Below are 22,911 nucleotides of genomic sequence, written 5' to 3' on the forward strand. Positions count from 1 at the left end.
ATCTTCTATCCTGTCCACTAACACCACACTCTAATATGTTCTTTAATCTCAAATCTTTAATCTTAAACCCTAATCTTTCCATTTCCTCCATCACGTCCTGTCTATATAGACTGTTGTTTCCTATTCTTAATCTAGTTATTATTCTTTTCTGTTTCCTCCCCTGTTTCTGACACCACACCCTCTATTTTGAATCGAATGTAAATGTCTAATCCTTATCTCCTGATCCCAGTGCTGTTGCGACTCTTTATTGATCTTCTGCCACACAATGCCCTTTCCCTTTGACTTTGAAGTTTAATATGGATGTCTATGTTTCATTGTCTAACTGCTTGTTTGGCTAGTTTGTCCACTCTTTCGTTGCCCAGAATGCCAATGTGAGCAGGAACCCAAATGAATGTGACCTTTTATTGCTCTTGGATCTGTTATCCACAGACCGTTGAATCGAGGGCAACTGGGCTCGGTTGTAGATACTTGAAGACGTTTCACCTCTCATCCAAGGGGCTGATGTGGACACTTGGTCTTGGTTGATTACATATGTTGTTGTCTTTGTCCACTCTGACTCTGACAAAGAAATGTTAGTCTGTTTGCACCATTAAAGGCTGCAAATTAATCAGTGAACTATATTTACCAACTGTTCATCTCTGCTAAAAGTGCCAACTTTAAAAGTGGCCAGGAGTGCTCGTCCTAGTGATGCACCATGTAACTGCAACATCACTGATTTGATTCCAGCTGGGTTTCTTGTCTGTGCTCTATTCTCAGAAATAATCCTTAAAACAAAGTGACAAAAGAAGATGAATTTAGAAGCTAAAAACATTTTCTGTTTCAGGAGCAACTTTTTTTTTTACACAATTATCAGTACATTAGACGTCTTCCCAACCCTGATAATGAGGCAGCTCCACAATTTTCCTGATTCCAACAACTGCTCCATGTTCATAAATATTACTGTGACTCACCTGGACCAACAAAAACATACAGGTGGTAGATCAAACCATGTCTGCAAGCTGCAGTTTTCAAGTCTTTTTTTAGTCTTAAGACCATAATCTTCCTGCTGAAGACTGACTTTTGTGTTAACAGAGGAAACTGAACAACAGTTGGTTAGCAGGCATCATTTTTCATTATTCATCTCACTGTTAACAGGTTCTCTGGATGCATGCAAGGTCATTTATACATATGTATAAAATTGATGTATGGAATCAGCTAACAGTCACATGCTTACGTCCTTACAGTTCATACAGAGATGATTCGCAGCCACACAGAAAAATTGGGAAACAACATCATCAATAAAACTGTTCCTACACTGTTTGTTCATCATCTTCAACTAAAGTATATAATCAAATATAAATATTTGCATCACAGAGTGCAAGTTTGTTCAGATTTGCATAGCAATGTGAAGTAATCTATCTTTTAAAATCTATTGTGATCCTGATATCAACCTGATATACATAATCTATTTAAACTTACAATAGACAAATATAGAATTACATGTACTGAAATAAAGTCAGAAATTCAATATCAGAACAAAATATACCTGAGCAAGAAGCAAATATACAAGAAGAAAGTTTGCTGCATTGAATTATTGTCAAGTTGTAAAAAGTTGAGGTTGAAATAGTCTCATATTGTTAAAGGGAGATGCTGATATGATGAAGTAAAGGGAGTTGCTGATAAATAACATAATAAAAATAATTGAAATGATTGCATTCATGTTCCTATTTTACATGCGCACTGGAACAAACAGTTTAAACAGTTCATAAAGGGAATGCATGGTGAGGTGCAGTGACAGAAAAAAAAACACCAACAGGTTTAACATTTACATTATAAAACATTGGTTTAACAAGCATAAAGAGTTGATGCCGCCTCATCAAAACAACTCTAAATGAGGCTTTCATAATGTAAGGCACACATTTAATTACCTGACAACTGATTTCTTCAGTGAGGGCGGACAACAACTTAAAAAATAGAGTTTCAAATGATATAGAGAGATAGTTTAAAATACAAATAGTGTACGTAGAAAGTGAATTAGCAGCTGCTAACAAGTCCACTTAGCTCCAGTGTGTCCAAAATAGTCTGAGTTGCTCCTTCTTTGTTTAGGACAAAACGAGAGCAGCAAAAGTTGTATAAATGGATGAATATAGTTATTGCAGGTGAACCTCCATGATTACCCTTAAAACTGTAAACATCCAGAGTAAAACTCAAAGAAGATCAAAGAAATGACTGTGACAAAGATTGTTCAAAAAGACTTAAACTCAAAAAGTATATAGAAATGTACCTCAGCTCTTCTGTATTTTCACTGAGAGTCTCATCAGGCTAACATGATTCATCAAAAGCCTTCATCACACATTAGATACGTGGCTCTACGTTGTTTTATGATGTTTGTAAAATTTCCTTATAATAATTAGTTCAGTAACAGTTCCTGTTCCTTCTTGGCATTCTCAAATGTAAAAGTGCCTCAAAAGTTGAAGACTATTAGAAAAATCCCTGGGTTTTTGTGGTGCTACTATGAAAGGGATTTCTACATGCAGCCAAGTTTTTAAAGGACCAGTGTGAAGGATTTAGTGGCCTCTAGCGGTCAAACTGGACATTGCAACAAACTGAAGACCCCTCCCATCACCCACCCCTTCCAAGCGTGTAGGAAAACCTACGGTGGCTGCGAAACTCACGAAAAAAGAGGAAGGCCTTCTTTAGAGTCAATGTTTGGTTTGTCTGTTCTGGGCTACTGTAGAAACATGGCGGTGCAACATGGCGGGCTTCGTGGAGGAGGATCCGCTCCCTCTGTAGATATAAAGAGCTCATTCTAAGATAATGGAAACACAACAATTCTTATTTTCAGGTGATTATAAGCTAATTAAAACATACTTACTAATATTATATTCCATTTTGTTCCACTAGATGCCACTAAATTCTACACACTGCACCTTTAATGCAAGACATTTCTTTGGCATGCCAGCAGGACATGCAAACTGTTTTTTTCTATTTAGTGGATTCAAAAGGGTCCATCATCTGTTTTTGGTGTGACAGGCCTCGAAGCAGAGTCTTGACTCCTGACTCTTGCCTTTGGGGACGAAGTCGGCGGCAGCGAGAGTCTTCTTTTTAAAGACAGCAACCTGAGGATCTCGCTCACATGAGACTCGAGGACCGACAGTCGGCCACTCAGTATCTGAATGTCCGCCTTCAGCTCCAGTTTGGCTTCATGCAGCGTCGCTTGAAGGAGAGCTTGTTCTGACACTGGCTGCACAAAAGTGTGTTTGAGGGAGACCTCGCTGTCAACCCCGAGACTGTGCTCGAATGGATTTCTCTCCATTGGGCTTTTTTCCATTGGGCTTCGCTCAAAGGAACTTCTTGAATCTCCGGCTCGGTCGATACGCAGATCGCTCTTTGTAATTCCACTGTCGCAGGAGTCTGTTTTGTGCAGGGCGCTTGTTTCGTCACCTGCTTCTCCTGCACTCTTGCTGCCCTCTGTGCTCCCCGTCTCTCCGCTTTCCTCTGAGTCCTGGTTCTTGTTAGCAGCTGCTAATTGTTCTGAGGACTGTGATCCTTTAGGCCAGTCCTCCGGCTTCTGCGGCTGCTTTTCCTGCTCAACAGCAGGAGGCGGTGGTGCAACAGAGGTGCCTTTTCTAAACTTTGCCCAGCCTCGAGCGCCTCCCCGGCTGGTGGCGCCACCTCCAGCTCCCTCTCCACCTGCACCACTCCTCTGCACAGGGCTGTTGACCCTCTGACACATCTGATTCTCTGCACAAGGCCTTAATCTAGACTCCTCGACCTCTTGTGCACAGCTTTGCTCTGACTTTTCAGTATGGATAAAAACTTGTGAGTCCTGCAGAGGGGCGGCCATGCTACATTCACTGGCTGCACCTCCCCCTCCTGTACAGGGTGCATTATTCTGCACTGTGGAGCTGTACTCCTGCTGCTGAGGAGATAGAGTCTGACATTGCGTGTAAGAGTTTGAGTCCGTGCGTTGGTGGTGCTGCGGTTCCACCTGCACAAAGCTATGATCGAAGTAAGACTCTTCTGGTGTTTGACCGTCTCTCTGCTGCCTGAACCTCTGGAACAGCTTGCGAACCGGGTGGTCTTCAGGAATGGAGAGAGTCACCTCGTTCCTCTGGCGCTCCTGCTCCCTCTTCATGTCAGCAATCTTTCTGAAGACTATCTGCAAGAGGGATGATCTGTGCATGAGGACAGCGATGTGGGGCATACTCACTAAAGCAACTTTTAAATTACATAGGAGACTTACTGCACATTGTGCTCCACTTCGATGAAACAATGTAAATATATAATGCAGCTTTAAAGCATGGATAGCCATCTGGAGCTGCTATGTATGTTGAAATATTAAAGACTTGAGAGCAGCAATGCACAAGGGAAACTGTTAACGGAGCGATAATGCAATAACGGAGCGATATCTAGGCCCTAAAGGTTTCTGAATCAGAAGACAAAGGAGGGAAAAAGTTGATACTTGTTTCACTTGGTTGTTGCAAACATTGTTATTCTATGTTGTTGAAGACATTCTGGCAGTATCTATCAATCCAATAACCTGCAGTGTGAGCAGCTCTAAGTGTCCAAATGTTCACCAAAATATCACATATTAAAGCATATGCAACCCAAATTTATGATGAACTTTCATAGCAACAGTGTTTTTTCTCACAACTCCAAAGCATTGCTTCAGATCTTCTGACATTCCTTGTGATGATTAAATCCCGTATGTTACGAGTCTTTAGAAACCACTGGAGATTTAAGTTTAAGGCAAAGTTTTTTCAAGGCTTTACTTATCTCTAACTGATTAACTTCTTATCTTATCTTATATCTTGTCTTACCTTGTTCTTGGACATCACCTCAAGCTCTAGGGCACTTTTATGGTCAAGAGGAAATGCATGTAATCATAAAGCTGCACAAAGCAAACACACACTGAAACCAGAAAGTAAATCATCAAAACTCGGCTGTATGAAAGCAAAAGATTCTCCTATGAAAATGTATTTATTTGTAGATTTATAGGCGAAACATAAAGATAAACATAAAATCTAATATAACAATCTATGTTGCAGCAATCTATAATCAGTGTGTCGAACCTGCTTCACAGTTAAGGGGGTGGAGATGCAGGCATGAAGGGTTTCTAAATGCTGCTCATATTAATAATGGATGGCTTTATTTTCATTGAATACATTTTAAGTAAAAGCCATAAATCTTTCATCGCGTAGACACAATTTGCTTTGAAACTGTTCCGATTTAGCGCTGCTTCACTGATGTTGTGTGAATTCAGTATATATGATTACATAAGACCTCTTCTAAAGGAGCAGTGCCACAACCTAGAAAAGTCAGAGATGTAGTAAAACATTATTATGAATCAGCATCCTTTGGTAAACACTGTTTTAGTAGGCTTCTGTGTTTTTAATGTGTAAAGAATTGATAAACAAATCATATTAAGTAAATGTAAGTTTGTTTATATGTGCTTCATGAACGTGCATATTTGATCATGTGTAATGTTCAAAATCTACATCTGAATTATTTCACATAAGCCACTACAGAACAAAAACCTCAACAAACCTCACGTACCAGAGTGACTTTAAAGGGAATATCCATTAAGATTTATTTATTTATGTAACAATGATCCCATAGGATAACATTACAGAGACATATAAGCAACTTAGTCTCAAGGCTGTAAAGCAATAAATCTCAGTGCCTTAATGGGATTTATATTATATTGCCTGGAGAAGCTCTATCAAATATTAATTAGTCCTTGTTTGGATAATTATTTTTAATTGCCCGCTGAAATGTTAGTGAACAAGCTGCTGAAAGTTTGGAAACAATGTGCATGTGTAATTATTTTATGCAATTTTCACATTATATGTAACGATTTATGAGTGAAGAACACTGATATAACTGAGATAAGGCTTTTTTTTAAACCTTTAACATTCAGTTGTTCCCTCTTGTTTCGCCTTAAGTAGCTTTAAGGTTGTTACAGTTCATCAAAACAAAATATTCTAGATGTCTAACGCATCATTTTATGCATATTTCCAAACTCAACCTAAAACGTGTTATTTTTGGAAACTTTGAACAAAGTCTGACTGCACAGCATGAGTATTAATAAATAACAATAAATAACTGCACTGTTTAGTTGCCTTGTTTAAACCTGTTTCACTGAGATCAGACATGAAAGAAAGAGAGACAGAAAAAAACCAACAAGTGTAATTTTAAGAGCGTTAAGAGTGATTTTTACCCGTTTTCGTAGATTGCAGGTGAGGATGAGGTTGCGGGAAAATGAGTTGGCGAATGCTGTGTAAAAGTCCAGCACCCTCATCAGAGCTTCTCTCCTGATGACATGCAGATCGCAGTAAGTCAGGGCGCGGACATTTGCACAAGCACGGGCCAGCGTGGTCTCTTTCCAGAACACGTCTCCAAACACGTCACCTTTACCTGCACGGTGCAAGACATTGATCTAAGTGTCTTTGACCTAAACATCACAGATAAAAGTACAATTTCCTTTTTAATGGGAGCTCAGAATATGTGGAAAAACAGCAAACTGTACAAAAGTCTTTCTGTGAAAAAGACAAATAACAGGAATAAAAGTGGTACTCACTGGTAGTGAGTATCATCATGATACAGTTAAAGGAGAGGTTCACAATTTTGTCTTAAAACAACAGTTAGGTGCCCATATAAACACGAAAAGAGGTTTTCCTCACTGTAATCATCCTCTTGTTCATACTGGCTATTAAATATCTCCTTCAAATCTGCTTTCAATGTAAGTGATGGGGATCATTTTGTGCAAAAATGCATTTAAAAGTTTATCAGAAGCTTATATGAGCCTTCAGCAGTCTGAGTTAGTCATATCAAGTGGATATCTGTCACATTTACAGTCTTTTTAGCATCAACTTCCCTCTTTGTGTTGCCCTGTTGAGCTGCAGTGGAAGTACAGTAAGAAAAAGAGGGACTTTGGCACTAAAAAGACTGTAACGTTAAAAGATATCTACTTGATTTGACTAATCACAACCTTTGCTCCAGTTTTATCTGCGCCAACATGTGCCTTGATAAAACTTGGCACAGTCTATTTCATAGTATTGCGTCGGATTACCTAGTATTGCAATGACCTCATCATCCTGGATGACTTCAAGTGAACCAGAGACTACAAAGCAGAGGGTGTCGACGCTCTCGCCGATATGGAAGATTAGGTCCCCAGGTGCGCAGTGTGTGGTCTGAAACTCTACAGCTAGAGAGCGCAAGCAGCCGTCACTGGCCAGACGAAACGCCGGGTGGTCGTTGAACACCTGTCTGTTCAGGTGGACGCAGATGTCTGCTCGCATGTCTTTGGGACAAATTGAGAGAACCTGAGAGAGATGGTGAGAGTGTCATTAAAAAACTGTGCAGGTTTACAGCATTAAAGGGGCACTCCACCAATTTTACACAGTTTACTTGTCATAAAGAGTAAAACTCTGTGGAAACGTGTATAATGTCTTAAAATGACCCTGATGATTGAGACAAATTTATAACAGAAAGTGTGCACTACAAACTTGGGGAAGAAGTTTGAAATACATGGGCATTTACAGTTAACAGGGAAGGTTGAACAAAAGATGCTACTGAGTTGCATTATGGGAATTGTAGGAACCAGGTTTTGGAGCTTAACTCAAACTAGGGATTAAAGTCAGGATGTCTCGACTTCTGCTGCTTTAATTTTGACCATTTGTCTTTTAGTTTTTTTAGTTTTTTAAATCTGTCTCTTGTGAGTTTCTCAACTTTATGAAAGTGCAATGCTTTAACTACGCAACAAATACACTTTACTGCAGAACTCTTGATAATCAAAAGCAAGAGTTTTTCCATTCATTTCCAACCACACAGGCAGGCATTTATAAAAATACCACTAAAATACCCCTAAAGCAAAGTTTCAATGAACCCTTGAGAGTCAACGAGTGTACTCCGTCTTCTGTTGTGACCTTTGAGGCTCGTTCTCGTTCAAATCGCCTGTCAGCAATGCCCATATATTTTTATGATAGTGTTAAAAATGATAGCATTCTTCTTTTTTAACAGTCAGCGACACCGCTGTCAGTCCTCAATCAGTTCAACTTTGGACTTTTACACATGAAGCACATATGTGCACTACAAACCTCTGTATATAACTGTATATATCAAAATTATATAACAACAATAAACTATATGCAATTTCCCTTAATAAATTACTGAGGATATATTAAGTGCATTGCTCCTAATGTATTATCAGATATATACATCCGGATCATTATCATTTTAGAGCTTGTTACCAAGACTTGGACATTATAAACTACTACTAATACTGTAATAATAATAATACCTTATCTGTGTCGATGCCCTTAGACATGGCCCAGGTGGAGACAATGAAGTCCATGACTCTCTCACTCAGACCTTTGGGAACCTGATAAAGCTTGAGGAAGTCGCGCACGTTGTTGAGCATCTCATGGTAGCGGTTTGTGTTGGTGTACATCTGCTGGAAGATGGTGGTGACATTTCCGAAGATGGTGGCATAGAGCAGCGCTGAAACAAAACACATAGAGCAAAGTCACGCAGGCTGCCTTACAAACATGCAGGTTGCTGATTTATTCAACATCAGATGGCATCACATGACATGTTTTATTCTAGCAAATCATTCGGGATTATTAGAATTTTAGTTTACATGAAGGTCTGAAACGCTTTTAGGAAAATAAACGATATTTATGGGATTCATTTCAAACAGTATTCAGGTATTTACACCTCACATTTGGTAAAATACCCTTAAAATTGAACAAATAACATTACATGTACCACTTACCTTGTAGCTTTTTTTTACATGGCAATAATTAATGGAAAGGATTGTAACATATTGAGGTGTTTTAATGGATTATATGGACAGTTTGAGGGTTTATTAAGGAGTAAAAATCCTTTTTAAATGGAACAAAACACATAAAACCATCCCAGAACATTCACCTTAATTGAAAAATGAAGGCACTTTTTAAGTATAAAACAAAGGATATATGTCAATACATACTGTTATATATTGCAAGACTTAAATGTATCCATTAATTACCCCTTTAAAATCCTGTTAGCACCTTATTTGCATCGTCATTAATGGGTAATTTAATGGAACGTTACAGTACAAAAAATTCTGTTTTATTGTAAAAGGGGAGAAAAAATCTTGGAAATGTGTGAGAAGTTGGCGTTCATGTGATAAAATGCAGGAAGAGAATAATAAAGTAAACAATATTTCACCGATGGCTTTCATTTTACAAAACCAGCTGCACATTTCAGTGCAAATAATGGGATTTTGTTGGGTAACTTACTTCACTGTACATCAGAGATGCACTGATCTGGCTTTTTCAGTACCGATACTGATATTTGGGCTTTGGGTATCAGCCGTTACCGAGTACTGATCCGATACCATTGTTAATTAATAAGCTATATGCTTCATGTGTGGAAGAGACTGGGATCATTCTTTTATGTGTGAGGCAACATCAGGCTTGACTTAAACATTGTTTCCTAACTTTGTAAAACAAAATGTAACAAATAAATACATAGATATACATTTACTGAGTTGTTATGTATTAAAATAATGGTATCCAATACCAGATCCAGCTATTTGAGTCACTATCAGACTGATATCCGATATATAGTATCACTATCAGTGCATCTCTACTGTACATGTATTCTATAATATGCGGTATAATTCAGTATGGTTGACAATATGGTTAACATTAAAAAGTGAACACACGTACGCACACAGCGAGTGGTGGATTGAGCCTGTATAATATAATTCATAGCTAATGCACATTTCCTCGGAGGGTCCTGTGCTGCAGCGCTGCAGTGACCTCAAAGAGTCAGTCAGGATCTCTTATCGTGAGGTTTTACCCACTCAAGGGGAAAGAGTCGTCTCCAGTCGCCACGGCAGGATCGCAGAGGTTAGGATACATATCTAACGTGATGGCTCATTGTCCGTTTACTACACTGGAGCCTTCAGGCAAACTCTCCCTTCCTTCCTCTCCTCTCTCCTCTCACATAATTAGTATATCTGTAGCAGGAGATTTATTGGCCGTAATTGAATCCGACGCCTCAGTGTGACTGAGTGATCTTCGTGATCGAAACACCACCAGAGTAATGGGTGTTTACTTTCGGAAGTACAAATGTTGTAGCACGGCAGTCAGTTTGTGTTTTCCTCGCAGTTTTTATTGCATCACTTTACATGCTGTTTTAGAGGAGTGGGCCAAAGGTTAGGACACGAAGGCGAGTCGTGACGGAGGAATTGTAAGCAAAGGCTGACAGTGGAAGCAGTGACACTAAAGGTGAAGCTATTACTGTAACTGAAGTGGGTGATGGAAATAATACAGGCAGCAGTATAAAAATAGCAATTTCTATTTCTGTGAAGATGTTCAAAATAATTCAAATGAGGTGGATGCGACCTATTGGTTTAGTTTCAATAACTTCACATTATAAAAGCAGTCATCTTTGAAGTGGATGAACTCATTTTTGTGAATGAAATATTTGCAATAGTGTGTTTAATGTTCATATTAATGTTAAGTTAGAAATATGATCTTAAAGAACTATTAAGGCAGGGTATACAGTGGTTATAAGACGTAGTAGTGTTACACAACACACTGAGGTCCACAAAACTGCATCACTGCTAAGTTCAAGTTACACAAGAATCGACATAACAAGCTTAATCTAATTTACAGTTTTACGTCATGGTCTGAATGTAAAAAAACCCCACTGCCTATGTTTGAAAGGGGATTCAATAAGGGTTACTAGCTTTTACCTGGATTCACCTTGTTCAGTTGTCTCCATTAAAACAGCTATATGTCCCTAATGTTTTGGATAAAGTATCAGGGCAATGAGCAATAAAGTAAATTATGAAATACAAAGAAATTTGATCCTTTAGTTCTAGTATTTAAAGCATAATAAAAATGACAAGGAGCTTTATGAATGAACATAAAAGCAATGCTCTTTTGTTAGCGGGTAGTGATGACCAACCTCCAGTCCGAGCCTCATAGAGCAGGCTGTGATGGGCGCTGAAGATGTCACTTTTTATTATCGACAAAGCCGAGTCCTAAACTCGAGCACCGTGACTGCAGCTAAATGTGAATTAGTACTGTACATGACCAGAGTCAAGAGTACAAAATGTTATCTCTAGGTTACCTAATATCTACTGTCAAGAGTAAAGAAATATGTATGCATAAAAAAATTCTCTCTGAGATTTAAGAATGAAAAAAAAAATCATTAACTATTTGGCTAAATCAGGCACATTTGTATCATAATAGCACAAATTTATGTGCAGAGTTGCTGATGAAAAGGAAAATCTACATTTAGGTTGAAAGACTGGGAGATACAGTACATGGATTCTACCTCAGCCCTACTTTATAATCTAAACCTGATACTTCCTTGTATAATGTAAATCTAAAATGAGGGAGGGACTGTCCCTGCTGCCCTGGCAGTTTCCTGCATGCTGCAACAAAGGCCATGCAAGAAGGAGAGAAAAGCACAGAAAACATGCTGAGCCTCAAATTTCTCTTGTCTGTACCAACGGAAACATACTGTTACTTCATCTTTCATACAGTATCTGCAGCTCAAAGTGCTGAATTACTCTGCTTTATTGTAGTTGTGTTTTTAATTTAACACAATCAAAAATGTATATCACCTACATTAATTTGTATATGCTGCTTTGTGTGTGTGTGTATTTTATTGATTATTATAAAAATGCACATAAGCAACATCAAGTCAAAGTAAAATGATCTAAATTAACATACAACAATGTTGATCTCTGCTACACTGAACACGTATCTGTAAGCTATTTGTTGATCATACTAAATTTAAATTTGACTTCATATCTGTGAAGATCTTCCTGGACCTGTACAACAATTACACCATATGCAGCTGTTAGAGAGCCAGCAGGGCTACGGAGCACATTATCATGTCTAGCATGCAAGTAAATGCATCCAGATTGTTTCGGCTCCTGCAAGGATCTACTGGTATGAATGAATTCATGCGTGAATAAAGTGAAAACATGCCTCATTTGGTGTACAGTCGGCTTCTTTTGGAGTGATGGCTATTAGTACACAACTGAAATATTCCACTTATCAATGACATGTTACTGCTCCACCGTCCACCTGCAGCTGCTGTTTGAAACTGGTAGTTTATCTCACTTTACTGGCAGATAATAACCATTCCTAGCAGTTAGCTGTCACTGCTATACTGTCAGTCTGTGGCAGCTAGCTAGCTGGAAAAGCTATTATATATTATATATAACATACTGTATAGCTCAGACAAAGCTTGAGTGACAAAACCAATAAACAGTTAAATTCTATCATATGTGTATATTGAATTATTTTGTATGAAGTTGGTAATTGCTTAGTTTAATTGACTACAGTGTTAAATGTGTAACATGCTAGTGGTTTAAATCATGGATGTATTTAGAGACATGGATACAGTGCAACCACTCAGCCTTGCTGCCAAGTTTCCCCAGTGGACACTTAAGGTAATGCAGCAAAAAACTCGCCTTGGACCTCAAAGATTTTTCCCCATACACCAATATTATAAGAGACGTCTACAAAACTGTTGACAGGACACCTTAAACTGCAAACAAGCCCAGTTATGACTCATTCTTTTATGAATTTTTAATCCATGAAGGTTTTATAGTTGTAAAACTTTCCCAGAGCCTTGAAAAGCAATTTTAAAGTTTGTGACCTCACAGTGTAAAGTTGAACACTAATGTGCGTATTCAGTGGACCGCACAATGCAGACGCAAACGTGGAAGCTAGAAATCTTTCTGGGCCTATGTGCCAGGCGAGCAATTTTCATTCAAGTGAATGATCGCCATCCTTGAGTCCGGTGTCCGGTTCCTATAATACATCCATGGTTTAAAATTAATGCCACTAGCCACAAAGATACCAGTATCCAAATGTGTGGGAAGCAGTATCTGTCAGTATCTGTCAGACGAACATGAGTGACATGCTATTTATATAGTAAGTGACATATGCCACTAGAAATTAGTGTCACTCAGGGAAAAGGGACATCTATTGTGGTACTTCTGATGCAAACTTTTCTTTGTTAATGTCATGAATCAATGTTTTGGACCCTACATAATGTCTTCATATGCCGCTGAAACAACAGTGGAGCTGATGTGCCTTTGTCCTCTAATCCAATGGGTTTGCACTGTCAAGCTTGTTCTGCATGTTCACCAAGGAAGAAAAACAGTGGTCGCTTTGACTTAAGCTGTCTTGAAAATAATTTCACTTGAATTTCACTTGACAAACTGTCCTCTGCCAGCTGATAAATTTAGGTTTGATCGCTCACAGGCTCAGGAGAACATAGGAAAGACTGGAGGCCTTGTGCTTATTACAAGATGTTTGTATGTGTCTGTGTCTGCGATAAAGATAGCTTGTGTGTATCTGTATTGGATTATTGTGTCCATTGACCATCAATCATATCAAGAAAGGTAATGATAATATTTGTTGTGTAATATCAGACCCAATAGATTTGTTTCACTTCAGCTGGAGAAAATAAAAAGCTGAATATTTTTGATGTAAGGAAATTTTGAAATACTTTTTGTAGATCTTATTAAACCTTTGGAGTATTTAATATAAAATGGTGGAAAGTAACTTACAGCCCACCATCATCATAGCAACGGAGAAAATCTTTTCACCATCTGTGGTCGGAGCAATGTTGCCAAACCCGATGGTGGTGAGACTCGTCATGGTGAAGTAAAGAGAGGAAATGTACAGCGTGTCTTTGTTTGGGCCGCCCTCCCACTGGCCGGTACCACTGGTGTTGTAGCGGTAAGGAGTACCGATACTCAGGGCCAGCTGGTAGAGCCAACTGTCTGTCTTGATGGTATTTGTGGTCTCGTCGATGACCTCATAGTCCCCGATGCTGTACCAGATGCAGGCCAGCCAGTGAGCCACGAGGCCGAAGACACACACCAGCAGAACCAGGACAGCTGCCCCGTACTCCAGGTAGTGGTCCAATTTCCGGGCCACTCGGCCTAAACGGAGCAGGCGGATGACTTTTAGGGAGCTGAAGAGGCTGCTGAGACCCTACAGAGCAAAGACAGTTGGAGGAGGTGAGCAAGACGTACTGTAGTGGAGAGGTGAAACAATTAGTCAAAGATTAATCTGCAACTGCTTTAAAAATCGATTAACAATATAAGCAACAAAAATGTCAAAAGATCAACTTTTAAAAATGTGAAATATTTGCTAGCTTTCTTTGTCCTCTATGAGTATCTTTGGGTTTTGGGCTGTCTGCTGGACAAGACAAGCTATTCAAATATGTCAACTTGGGTTTGGGAGATTATGGAATAAATGATTAATCAAGAAAATAATCAACAGATTATTAAGTATTGAAAATGACCATTAGTTGCAGCCCAACTGCATTGATTATTCAAAAGGTTTTCCTTTATGGATTCAGTGAGTATGACTGAGATTGTTCCATAAACTTGGCTACACAAAGTCATTTTTCAACTCTTTATAAAAAATTAAAACACTAGTCAGATTACCTCTGTCTGACCCGAAAGAGCAGGTCATGAGGTTCTTGTTTTATTTAAAGGCCCCATACAGCAGTGACAGTTTTGCAGACGTTAGCAATATAAAAATCTGGGTTGTCTTATTTGAATCTAGCAGCAATCATATAAGGGGCTGTTTGTATCACATTTCTTAGAAGTTGCAGCTGATTTAATGCATTAACTAGCAGCAGAAACAAGAAAGAAAACACAACACTGACTTATCATCACCTTTTATGTTGATATATATGGAACCTATCCGCAAACAATTTGGCATTTCATTTAGAGTTTCTGTCCACCTGATAATATAAATCCAACACTCCTGCTTTTTTTTAAACTCTAATTTGGTCTCCACCAACTCTTGAGGGAAATATTTGGCTCTTTGGCAGCTAAATGCTCCACTATGTTCAGCTGGTAGTCAGTAATTTTGTCTGTCTGCTGTTTGGTGCTGGAATAACTCTCTGCGGGTGTCTCACTATGTTCCTTTCATGTACACTTAATAATTAGATTCCTTGTTAATATAAAAATATTGCTTAAAGCAGCTTTAAAAGAAAAACATGACTTTTCTTACTGGTAGCACAGAGTCCTCCATCCTTGTGCTATTCCTATGGAAATGGGAGGCGTCACGGACATGACTCGCTGGAGAGGCAGATGTGATGACATCCTTCATAGAAACAGTCAAGCAGAAATGTTTTAGTATTTACATGCAGTGTGAAGTATCAATTCCTGTGCCATTTCAGCAATAAATCAATGATAAATAAAAAGAATTGTCAGAAAATTTAAGCAACAGTCTTGAAATTCACTTACCTCATCCACATTTTCAAAGGCGTTAATGATGTCATAGGGCAGACAGGACAGCAGGTCAATGACAAACCACGTTTTCACGTAATTCATTCGTATCAGCTTCGCATCTGAAATGACCTCTCCAGCGGGACCCACGAAGGTAGTGTGGAAGTTGAGCACGATGTCAATCAAAAAGATGACGTCCACGATGCTGTCCAGCACCAACCATGCCAAATTGTTTTGCTTGGTCTTAAATGAGACGTTATAGGGCACCATGATGGCAGTGTAGAAGGTGAGGATGAGGATGACCCAGTCCCAGGTGGTCTTGAAGGTACAGTAGTGGAGGATGATGTGTGGAGGGGTCTTAGGGGCTTCTTGCTTGTACTGAGGGAGGATGTCTGATCCCAGCTGGAGAGCCTTTTCATTGACAGTGAACAGGAATAAACATCATGAGAACAGAATCTTATGTAAAATGTGAGCAGCGATTCTTCCAGTTAATAATTAAGGATGTCAGTTGAAATGTCATGAAATCATTTCTGTATCTTATCTTTGGATTAGTATCTACAGTTTCATCACTCACTGATCTACAGTGTTTTCCTGAAGTCACTGGCAAACTGAAAAAGTGCTGAAATACATGTTTTTGTTATCATGATATTCTCTCAACCTGCCTTTTCCACTTCTAGTACAGTTATTAATGTCCTATATTTCCCTAGCCAGTTTTAGAACACTGGGGCATGTCTCTGATCAGATCAATGCCCCTAAAAACAAAAACTCTTTTTTGCTGGGGTTTGTAATAATAAAGTGAAAATTTAATATAAAATACAAACAAATTACAAAAAATGTACATTTAACTGTTTCTGTAGCTGTTTTTCTCACCATCCTACTGGATTTTAGGGTGGATTAGTTCTTCACAAGGTGGTAAAGCTTGGTTGGAAAAACTATTATTCTCTTTTTAAACTCCAGATCGACTGTCTTATGTTCTTCTTGGTTGAACTTGAGCTATTTTTATGTGAATACAGAGCATCTGAAAACCACTTCTTTTAAACCTGGAAGCTGCTCACCTCAACCAGTCTGGAGGGCTTATGGGTGACCTCAGTCTTGCTCAGCGGCGCTAACTGTTGCACCAGGTTGCGATTGTTGGTCAGTGCCCGCGTCAGCCTGGCAAATTTTGTCCATCCTGACCACAAACGAAAAGACAGATCATTTTTATTAAGGCATACACCACAACATGGCATTACAAATTCTCCAATGATTTGACCAATATTGCAAAGGCAGCATTCAGCTCAAAATTAATTAACTTCATGAAAATAAAGAAAATTACCATATTACTGATATTAAAAACAGACAGAGTGTATTTATTTTTATTTATTTATTACTAATGGAGGAAGGAGGCAGACGGGTGCTGATGGGAGGCTTTGACACAATTGCATTGACAAACTACCATCCATGCAGGAAAGTAATTTATCCATTTTGATAAGATTGTACATGAATGCATCATTGTGGCAGACTTTCCAATCAATCCAGACTTCGTTTACTTATTATTTTCATTATTTGTACTGTATTAGATAACTTAATAAATTCTGTGTACAGTAAACAAGTATGTTCCTCTCTATATAAGTAACAATACAAAATGATTCAACAACTCAAAGATAAAAATCTGTGCACATGGCAATTAGATTCTGAACAAGACGGTTTTTCAATTTTTGCAGTAAAACCAGTCACATTTTGTCACCTACAGTGTCACTCTGTCAGCTGGAAAATGCTTGTGTGTGCAAAGCAGCAGTATTTTCATACAGTTATAATCCTCATGTGGTCTGAGTGTCCTGTGTTTCTGCTTTATGGATGTAAAAAGTCTCAGTGGCACACTTAATCCCCAGGGAAATGACACTGTATAGACCCACAGAGACCAGTGTTCACTGACCCGCACACACAACACCTGGATGTCTGTATGTTACATACCAGGAAACAAACGTATGTTAAGTCACAGCTGCTCATGTATCGGCTACACTGCAACCATCATGCTTTTATCAAGTAAAACTGAGCTGCGAGAACAAGGGCTCAATAAAGACATTCACACAATCAAGAATCATGAATCTGATATCAATGTAGGACCGCATACCGTTCAGTAAATTAGAAATAAAACTGCCAGACATAAAAGAATACAACAGTTTCATCCATTCACGCACATGCAGATGCTATTTGTACATTCATTGAGAATCATGACTACGGTGAAATACTGATCACATTCAAGTTGAAAGCACTTGGTCTAGAATATGAACTCTCTCACCTCTAGTTGCTTCATCTTCAATCGGTTGTTTGAAAAGTGTAATATCTCTGAAGGTACAGAGGAAAAGCACCACCTTGTCATTCTCATTCCTGATCGGGGCGACCTGCATGTAAAGCCATATTGGTGTTCCTGCAGGAAATAGTCAACATGAAAGTTGTGAGAGAGCACAAATAGACGATGTTCTAACAAAAGAGGAAATGAGTGATAAATAAAGATGACTAACTATGTCACTGTTAATCATGCATTGGAGAATGTATTTTGTAAAAACATAGGGCTTAATAACGACACTTACTACTCTTTGCATAGAGCAGCACCTCGTAGAAATTGGACTCATAGTTGTCAAACGTTTGTCTGATTTTGTCTATTGTCTTCTTATCGGTCAGCTCACCGTACATGAAACTTCATCAGGAGAAAGAAAGAAAGTGAATGGGAGTTTGTCATTGTTGGATGGTCATGGAGAAACAAAGATAGATGATTAAAGACAGACATAACTGAAGTGGATTGAGCAATTCTGCATACTTCAAAAAGCATAGTAGACGTGCACATCCAAAAACTTTAGACAGGTGCTGGACCAAAGAAACAATATTCAAAAGAAAGATGAAAGTCCACACACTGTAGCTCCCTTTTTCAGTCTGAAGAAGAGCATGTAGCTCGAAACATCACTAGTGCATGTCCCATTAAACTGCCTCTAAAGGAAAAAGGGAGCTACAGTGGGCAGACTTTCATCTTTCTTTTGAACAATTCTACATACTTCTAATTTTTCTAAATGAATGTTGCTCACATTTTCTAGAAATAACAACAGAAGTGACCATGAGAGGATACAGATACTGAGAATTACTTGAGGATTCCTGATGCAAAACATCTGTGTCTTAAAATATAAACCACCCACTCTACCTTCACATTCAGGCCATTATACAACAAAAACCATCTTACTTGCACGTGCTGCTCCTGTGCATGACCTCAGCTCTGTGGTAGCCAGACAGCTTGCAGAATCCATCGTTGCTGTATACAACCGGCCACTCCACAATCTGTGCATTTCCCAACAGGAAACTGGTTTCTGAGATAAAATGGTGTGAAAAAAAAAATCTGTCACCACCAGCAACAAACCTGCAACCCAGAGGAATAACACACCTGTTGATCAACCTTTGGGAGTTTTGTCTGTGAAAGTGGAGGCATCCTCATTATCGTCGCAGCTGGTGTTATATAACTGCAAAGACATTGAAACCGGACTGATTTTTTTTGCTGCAGTGCCATTGAAGCATTATGCAAATGTTAAGTTAAATCTGATATTTTGTTGCTGTTTTCCATTAACAGCCTCCTATAAATCATGCTGACTAGTGTCAGAACTTACCCAAATCTTCAGTATATATGTATATCTTTACTTCATGCAATTATTTAAACCAGTATAAAACAAATGCTGCTGCTGCTATTGATATCCCTACAATAAATATATATAACTGGAACAAAAAGAAAAAAACATTCGTATTTAAAACAGCAGTAAACAGGAGTAATTAGACAAGTCAGTGGGCAGAAATAGTTGATAAAATGTTTATGTTCCATCCTTGATGTTAATTAAAAATTGATGAGAAGCTGCAAAGTTCTGCAGCTGTACAGCAGTCTGGAGGAGCTGCAGTCTTGAGGGACAAAGTCAAAGGAAATTTTCTCCAAATTACGCTGCACATTCGCGATCAAAGCTGTCAAACTTAGAGCATTTGCATGTTTATCTTCAACTTAGATGCTTGATTGTTGGATGAGTTTGTGCATCTACTCTGCAAGTTTTGGTTGAGTCTGGAAAAATTCACATAATAATGACTCGGATTGTTATCACAAAAATATATTATTGAAGTGAACAATATCTTTACAAATGCTTGATCCATGTTTGTTTTTGTTTCTACTAAAGTCAGCCTACTATCACCTTAAGAATACATCAAGGATTAAAGGATTTATGTCTCAGCAGGATTTAGAAAAACTTGTTCATGCATTTATCTTCAGCAGACTCGACTATTGTAACAGTGTCTTTACAGGTCTAACTAAGAAATTGATCAGACAGCTGCAGCTGATTCAGAACACTGCTGCTCGAGTCCTCACTAAGACCAAGACAGTGGATCACATCACTCCAGTTCTCAGATCTTTACACTGGTTTCCTGTCTGTCAAAGAATTGATTTTTAAAATACTGCTGTTGGTTTATAAAGTACGGAATGGTTTATGGTCAAAATACATTTCTGATCCTCTGCTACGTTATCCAGACTTCTCAGGTCATCTGGGACAGGTCTGCTTTCTGTCCCTAGAGTCAAAACTAAACATGGAGGAGCAGTTTTCAGTTTTTATACCCACATATCTGAAACAAACTCCCAGAAAACTGCAGGTCTGCTGCCACTCTCCTGCTGCCTTTTATTAAATCAAATAATTATTAATTTCTTACACTGCACTATAACTTTTATTGTTGTATTTTATCTGTCTTATTCTAATTTAGCTTAACTCTTTAATAACTACATTTAATTGTATTGAAATGTCCTTTTATAATGTGGTTTTTTTTGCACTTTATCTTAATGCTTTTAATGTTTTTATCTAAAGCACTTTGAATCACCTTGTTGTTGAAATGTGCTGTATAAATACACTTGCCTTGTCTTGTCTACTGCAATTTTCTTTGACATGCACGGCATTTGTAATTTCACACACACTCAAATCTCACTTACACAAGACACTTTTCACCCATTTTTAATAACAGAATTCCTCCCTGAAAAGATATTACAGTCAAACAATACACTGTGATGTATGTGATGTTGGCACAACAGGAGATAAAATACCATTAAGTGCAGTAGAGCAACCATTAACACAAACCACATTATACATCCCTGAAAGTCAACTGAAAGGTCTCTCTTATAGTAGGTGGATCATCAGTGCAAACCTCATCTATGTCAGAATGAAAATGCATTTTTTTTCACATTAGCCGTCTCATTATTTATGTTCATTTTTTTATTATTAATTAAATTTTTAAACAATCTATTGGGAAATTCTCTGGGGAGGCTCCATTTTAAGCACTTTTGATAAAATAGTTATATACATAAAGTATATATAGATTAATAGAGTTATTTGATGCAGCCTCCCATTAAAAGACATAGAAATAACACTGCAGGTTTAAGCATCCAAGCCCTGCTGGGTTACTTGACTGACATGCCAAATCAACATCCATTCATTCTTGTTTCCCCTTTTTTAAAGAAAAACTCACCGCTGGAACGCCGGACAATATTTTCCAAAAAAGTGTTTTGCGGAGCCACCAGTCCTCTCTTGCCCCCATGCATTATGGAGGGTTCCTGACAGAGATTCAGTGCTGCTCGGAGCTCGCGCTGATGCTGTCTACCCCCCTCGACGGTCTGCCAGACAGGAGTGAATGGACCACTCGTGTCAAGTTGAGCAGAATAATAAGGCTTACATCCGGATTACGGTTTCACAAATAAAAGACTCGTGGTGAAATGTGGCATATTGTTCCCTTCTGAGTGTTTAAACTGAAGACCATTTAATGTGAAATATGAAGCGAATTATACATATTTTAACTAACTGCAGCTTTCACAGCTTATATTACATCTTCAGCCAATTCGGCTTACACAAGAAGTCTAAGTTTAGTGTTTTTAACAGGATCGGCTTAGTCACACAATACATGTAACAGACAGCTTGAGATAATCTTTGCTTGCTTTAATGAGAATCTCTTTTCACTGATGTAGCTGTTATAAATGTTACATAACACTCAAAAGACATTAAACTGGTTGGTTTTACTCTGAAGTAAAGCCCTCTATGTTTCCGGTATTATTGTCTCTGGCTTCATGGAGCTGCCTGCATTTATTTGACACTCCTGTTATTCAGTTTATGATAGGATATGAATGGAGATTTATTTATAAGCATTATTCAGGCTTATACATGTCCTGTTGTTTCTCCGCTATCCAAAACTAATAATCATGTCCAATGTGGCAAAAATGTTTTTAAAGATGAATTGGAGAAGGAGGTTGTGCTTAAAAAACGGGATTCTCAGATGCAGTGAGCATGTTCCAAAAATATGAAAAGGTAAAACATCTCAAATTTCCTGGTCAAGGAGGACAAAAAACCAACATCTCACTTGGTTGTTTGACTCACATCAGACATTTTGAAGACCATTTTATTCAAATTTATCATTTCTACTTTTACTTTAGTAGGATTTTTCATGCAGGACTTCTACTTGTAATTGAGTATTTGGTACTTTTACGTAAGGAAAGGATCTGAATACTTCTTCCACCACTGGAGTTTGTACTTTCACAAAAAAATAAGAAGCGCCAACAAAAAGCCCCATACAGAGAATAATCAATATATAACAGGCAGTGATAAAATCCGGAGGGATCATCAGAACAATAGAAGCAGAAAGAAATCACATCACAAATGTCTGATGTGAGCCAAATAAACGAGTGAAATGTTAGTATTTTGTCCTCCTTGACTAGGAAATCTGAGATGTACTACCTTTTCATATTTTTGGAGGATGTAGCCTACTTTAAAGATGTTTGTAATTAGTTTAGTAAATATACAAAAAAGTTTATAGCTGTAGTTTCAATCTACGATATTTTGAGTTTTTAAATGATAACTGTATTCTGCAGATCAATACTATCCTCAGCGTATAAAGAGATAAAGTATTCACAATATTTAAAATAGATGTCGATCAAATATCAATGAGGTAAAGTGCCCAAATATTTTTTACTAAAGTACTGTACAGTTAAGTACAGTTTTGAGGGATTCATACTTTACTTGAGTATCTAATAGTTATTTTATGGATTCAGATTTATATACAAAATGTATGATCAGTTTATAAAATATGATGCATTGTGACAGATTAACATTAAATACTTAAAACAAGTATATTTGCTGCAGATCTCTACAACATTAATATACTGCTTACATGTTCATAATAATTCAATAATACTCTGAAAGTTGCCATTCAGCATGATGAGTACTTTTACTTTTGATAATCTAGTATTTTGCTGATAAAATTTTCACTTCTAATGATGTATTTTCAAATTGTGTTTTTGTCGTTTGTTTTTACTTTTACCTGTTGTAGTGCTACTTTACTTATTTTGGCCTACTTAAAGTCCCCCTCCGGTCAAAAATGTGTTTTTCTTCTTGTTCCAACAGTTGAATGTTTGAGCTTCACTGTGCAGAATGATTTATGTGCAGAGTTTGACACTAGAAGGCTGTTTTCACATTCATCTGCTAAAAGTGGAAAGTTGTGTTACACATAGTGAACTACTTTCTGAGTTTTCACTAAAGTCTCAAATTACCACCACTGAAGTATGCATTCTGTCTATGGCATTTTCACTTTATTTTATCTCTCATTAATATTATCAAATGGGTTTT

At 38.0% G+C, this 22,911-nt stretch overlaps 1 protein-coding gene across 2 annotated transcripts; it reads right to left on the bottom strand.

Moving 5' to 3' along the window:
• Nucleotides 1-2,853: 2,853 nt before the first annotated feature.
• Nucleotides 2,854-21,680, bottom strand: LOC122965744 (potassium voltage-gated channel subfamily H member 5-like). Of its 2 annotated transcripts, XM_044329937.1 has the most exons (12): nt 20,768-21,680; nt 18,471-18,594; nt 17,830-17,936; nt 17,538-17,666; nt 16,312-16,427; nt 15,275-15,667; nt 15,039-15,131; nt 13,577-14,006; nt 8,285-8,484; nt 7,055-7,307; nt 6,203-6,399; nt 2,854-4,141 (listed from the first exon to the last, which is right to left on the bottom strand). In XM_044329937.1, the coding sequence occupies exons 1-12, from the start codon at nt 20,838-20,840 to the stop codon at nt 2,978-2,980; spliced, it is 3,279 nt and encodes a 1,092-aa protein (XP_044185872.1). In that variant the 5' UTR covers nt 20,841-21,680; the 3' UTR covers nt 2,854-2,977. The 2 variants fall into 2 exon arrangements, with proteins under 2 accessions (XP_044185872.1, XP_044185871.1); XM_044329936.1 differs by lacking the exon at nt 20,768-21,680 and having other exon boundaries at nt 18,471-18,696.
• Between the last annotated feature and the right edge of the window lie 1,231 nt (nt 21,681-22,911).

This window comes from Thunnus albacares, chromosome 16, assembly GCF_914725855.1.
Source record: "Thunnus albacares chromosome 16, fThuAlb1.1, whole genome shotgun sequence".
Classification (NCBI taxonomy): domain Eukaryota; kingdom Metazoa; phylum Chordata; class Actinopteri; order Scombriformes; family Scombridae; genus Thunnus; species Thunnus albacares.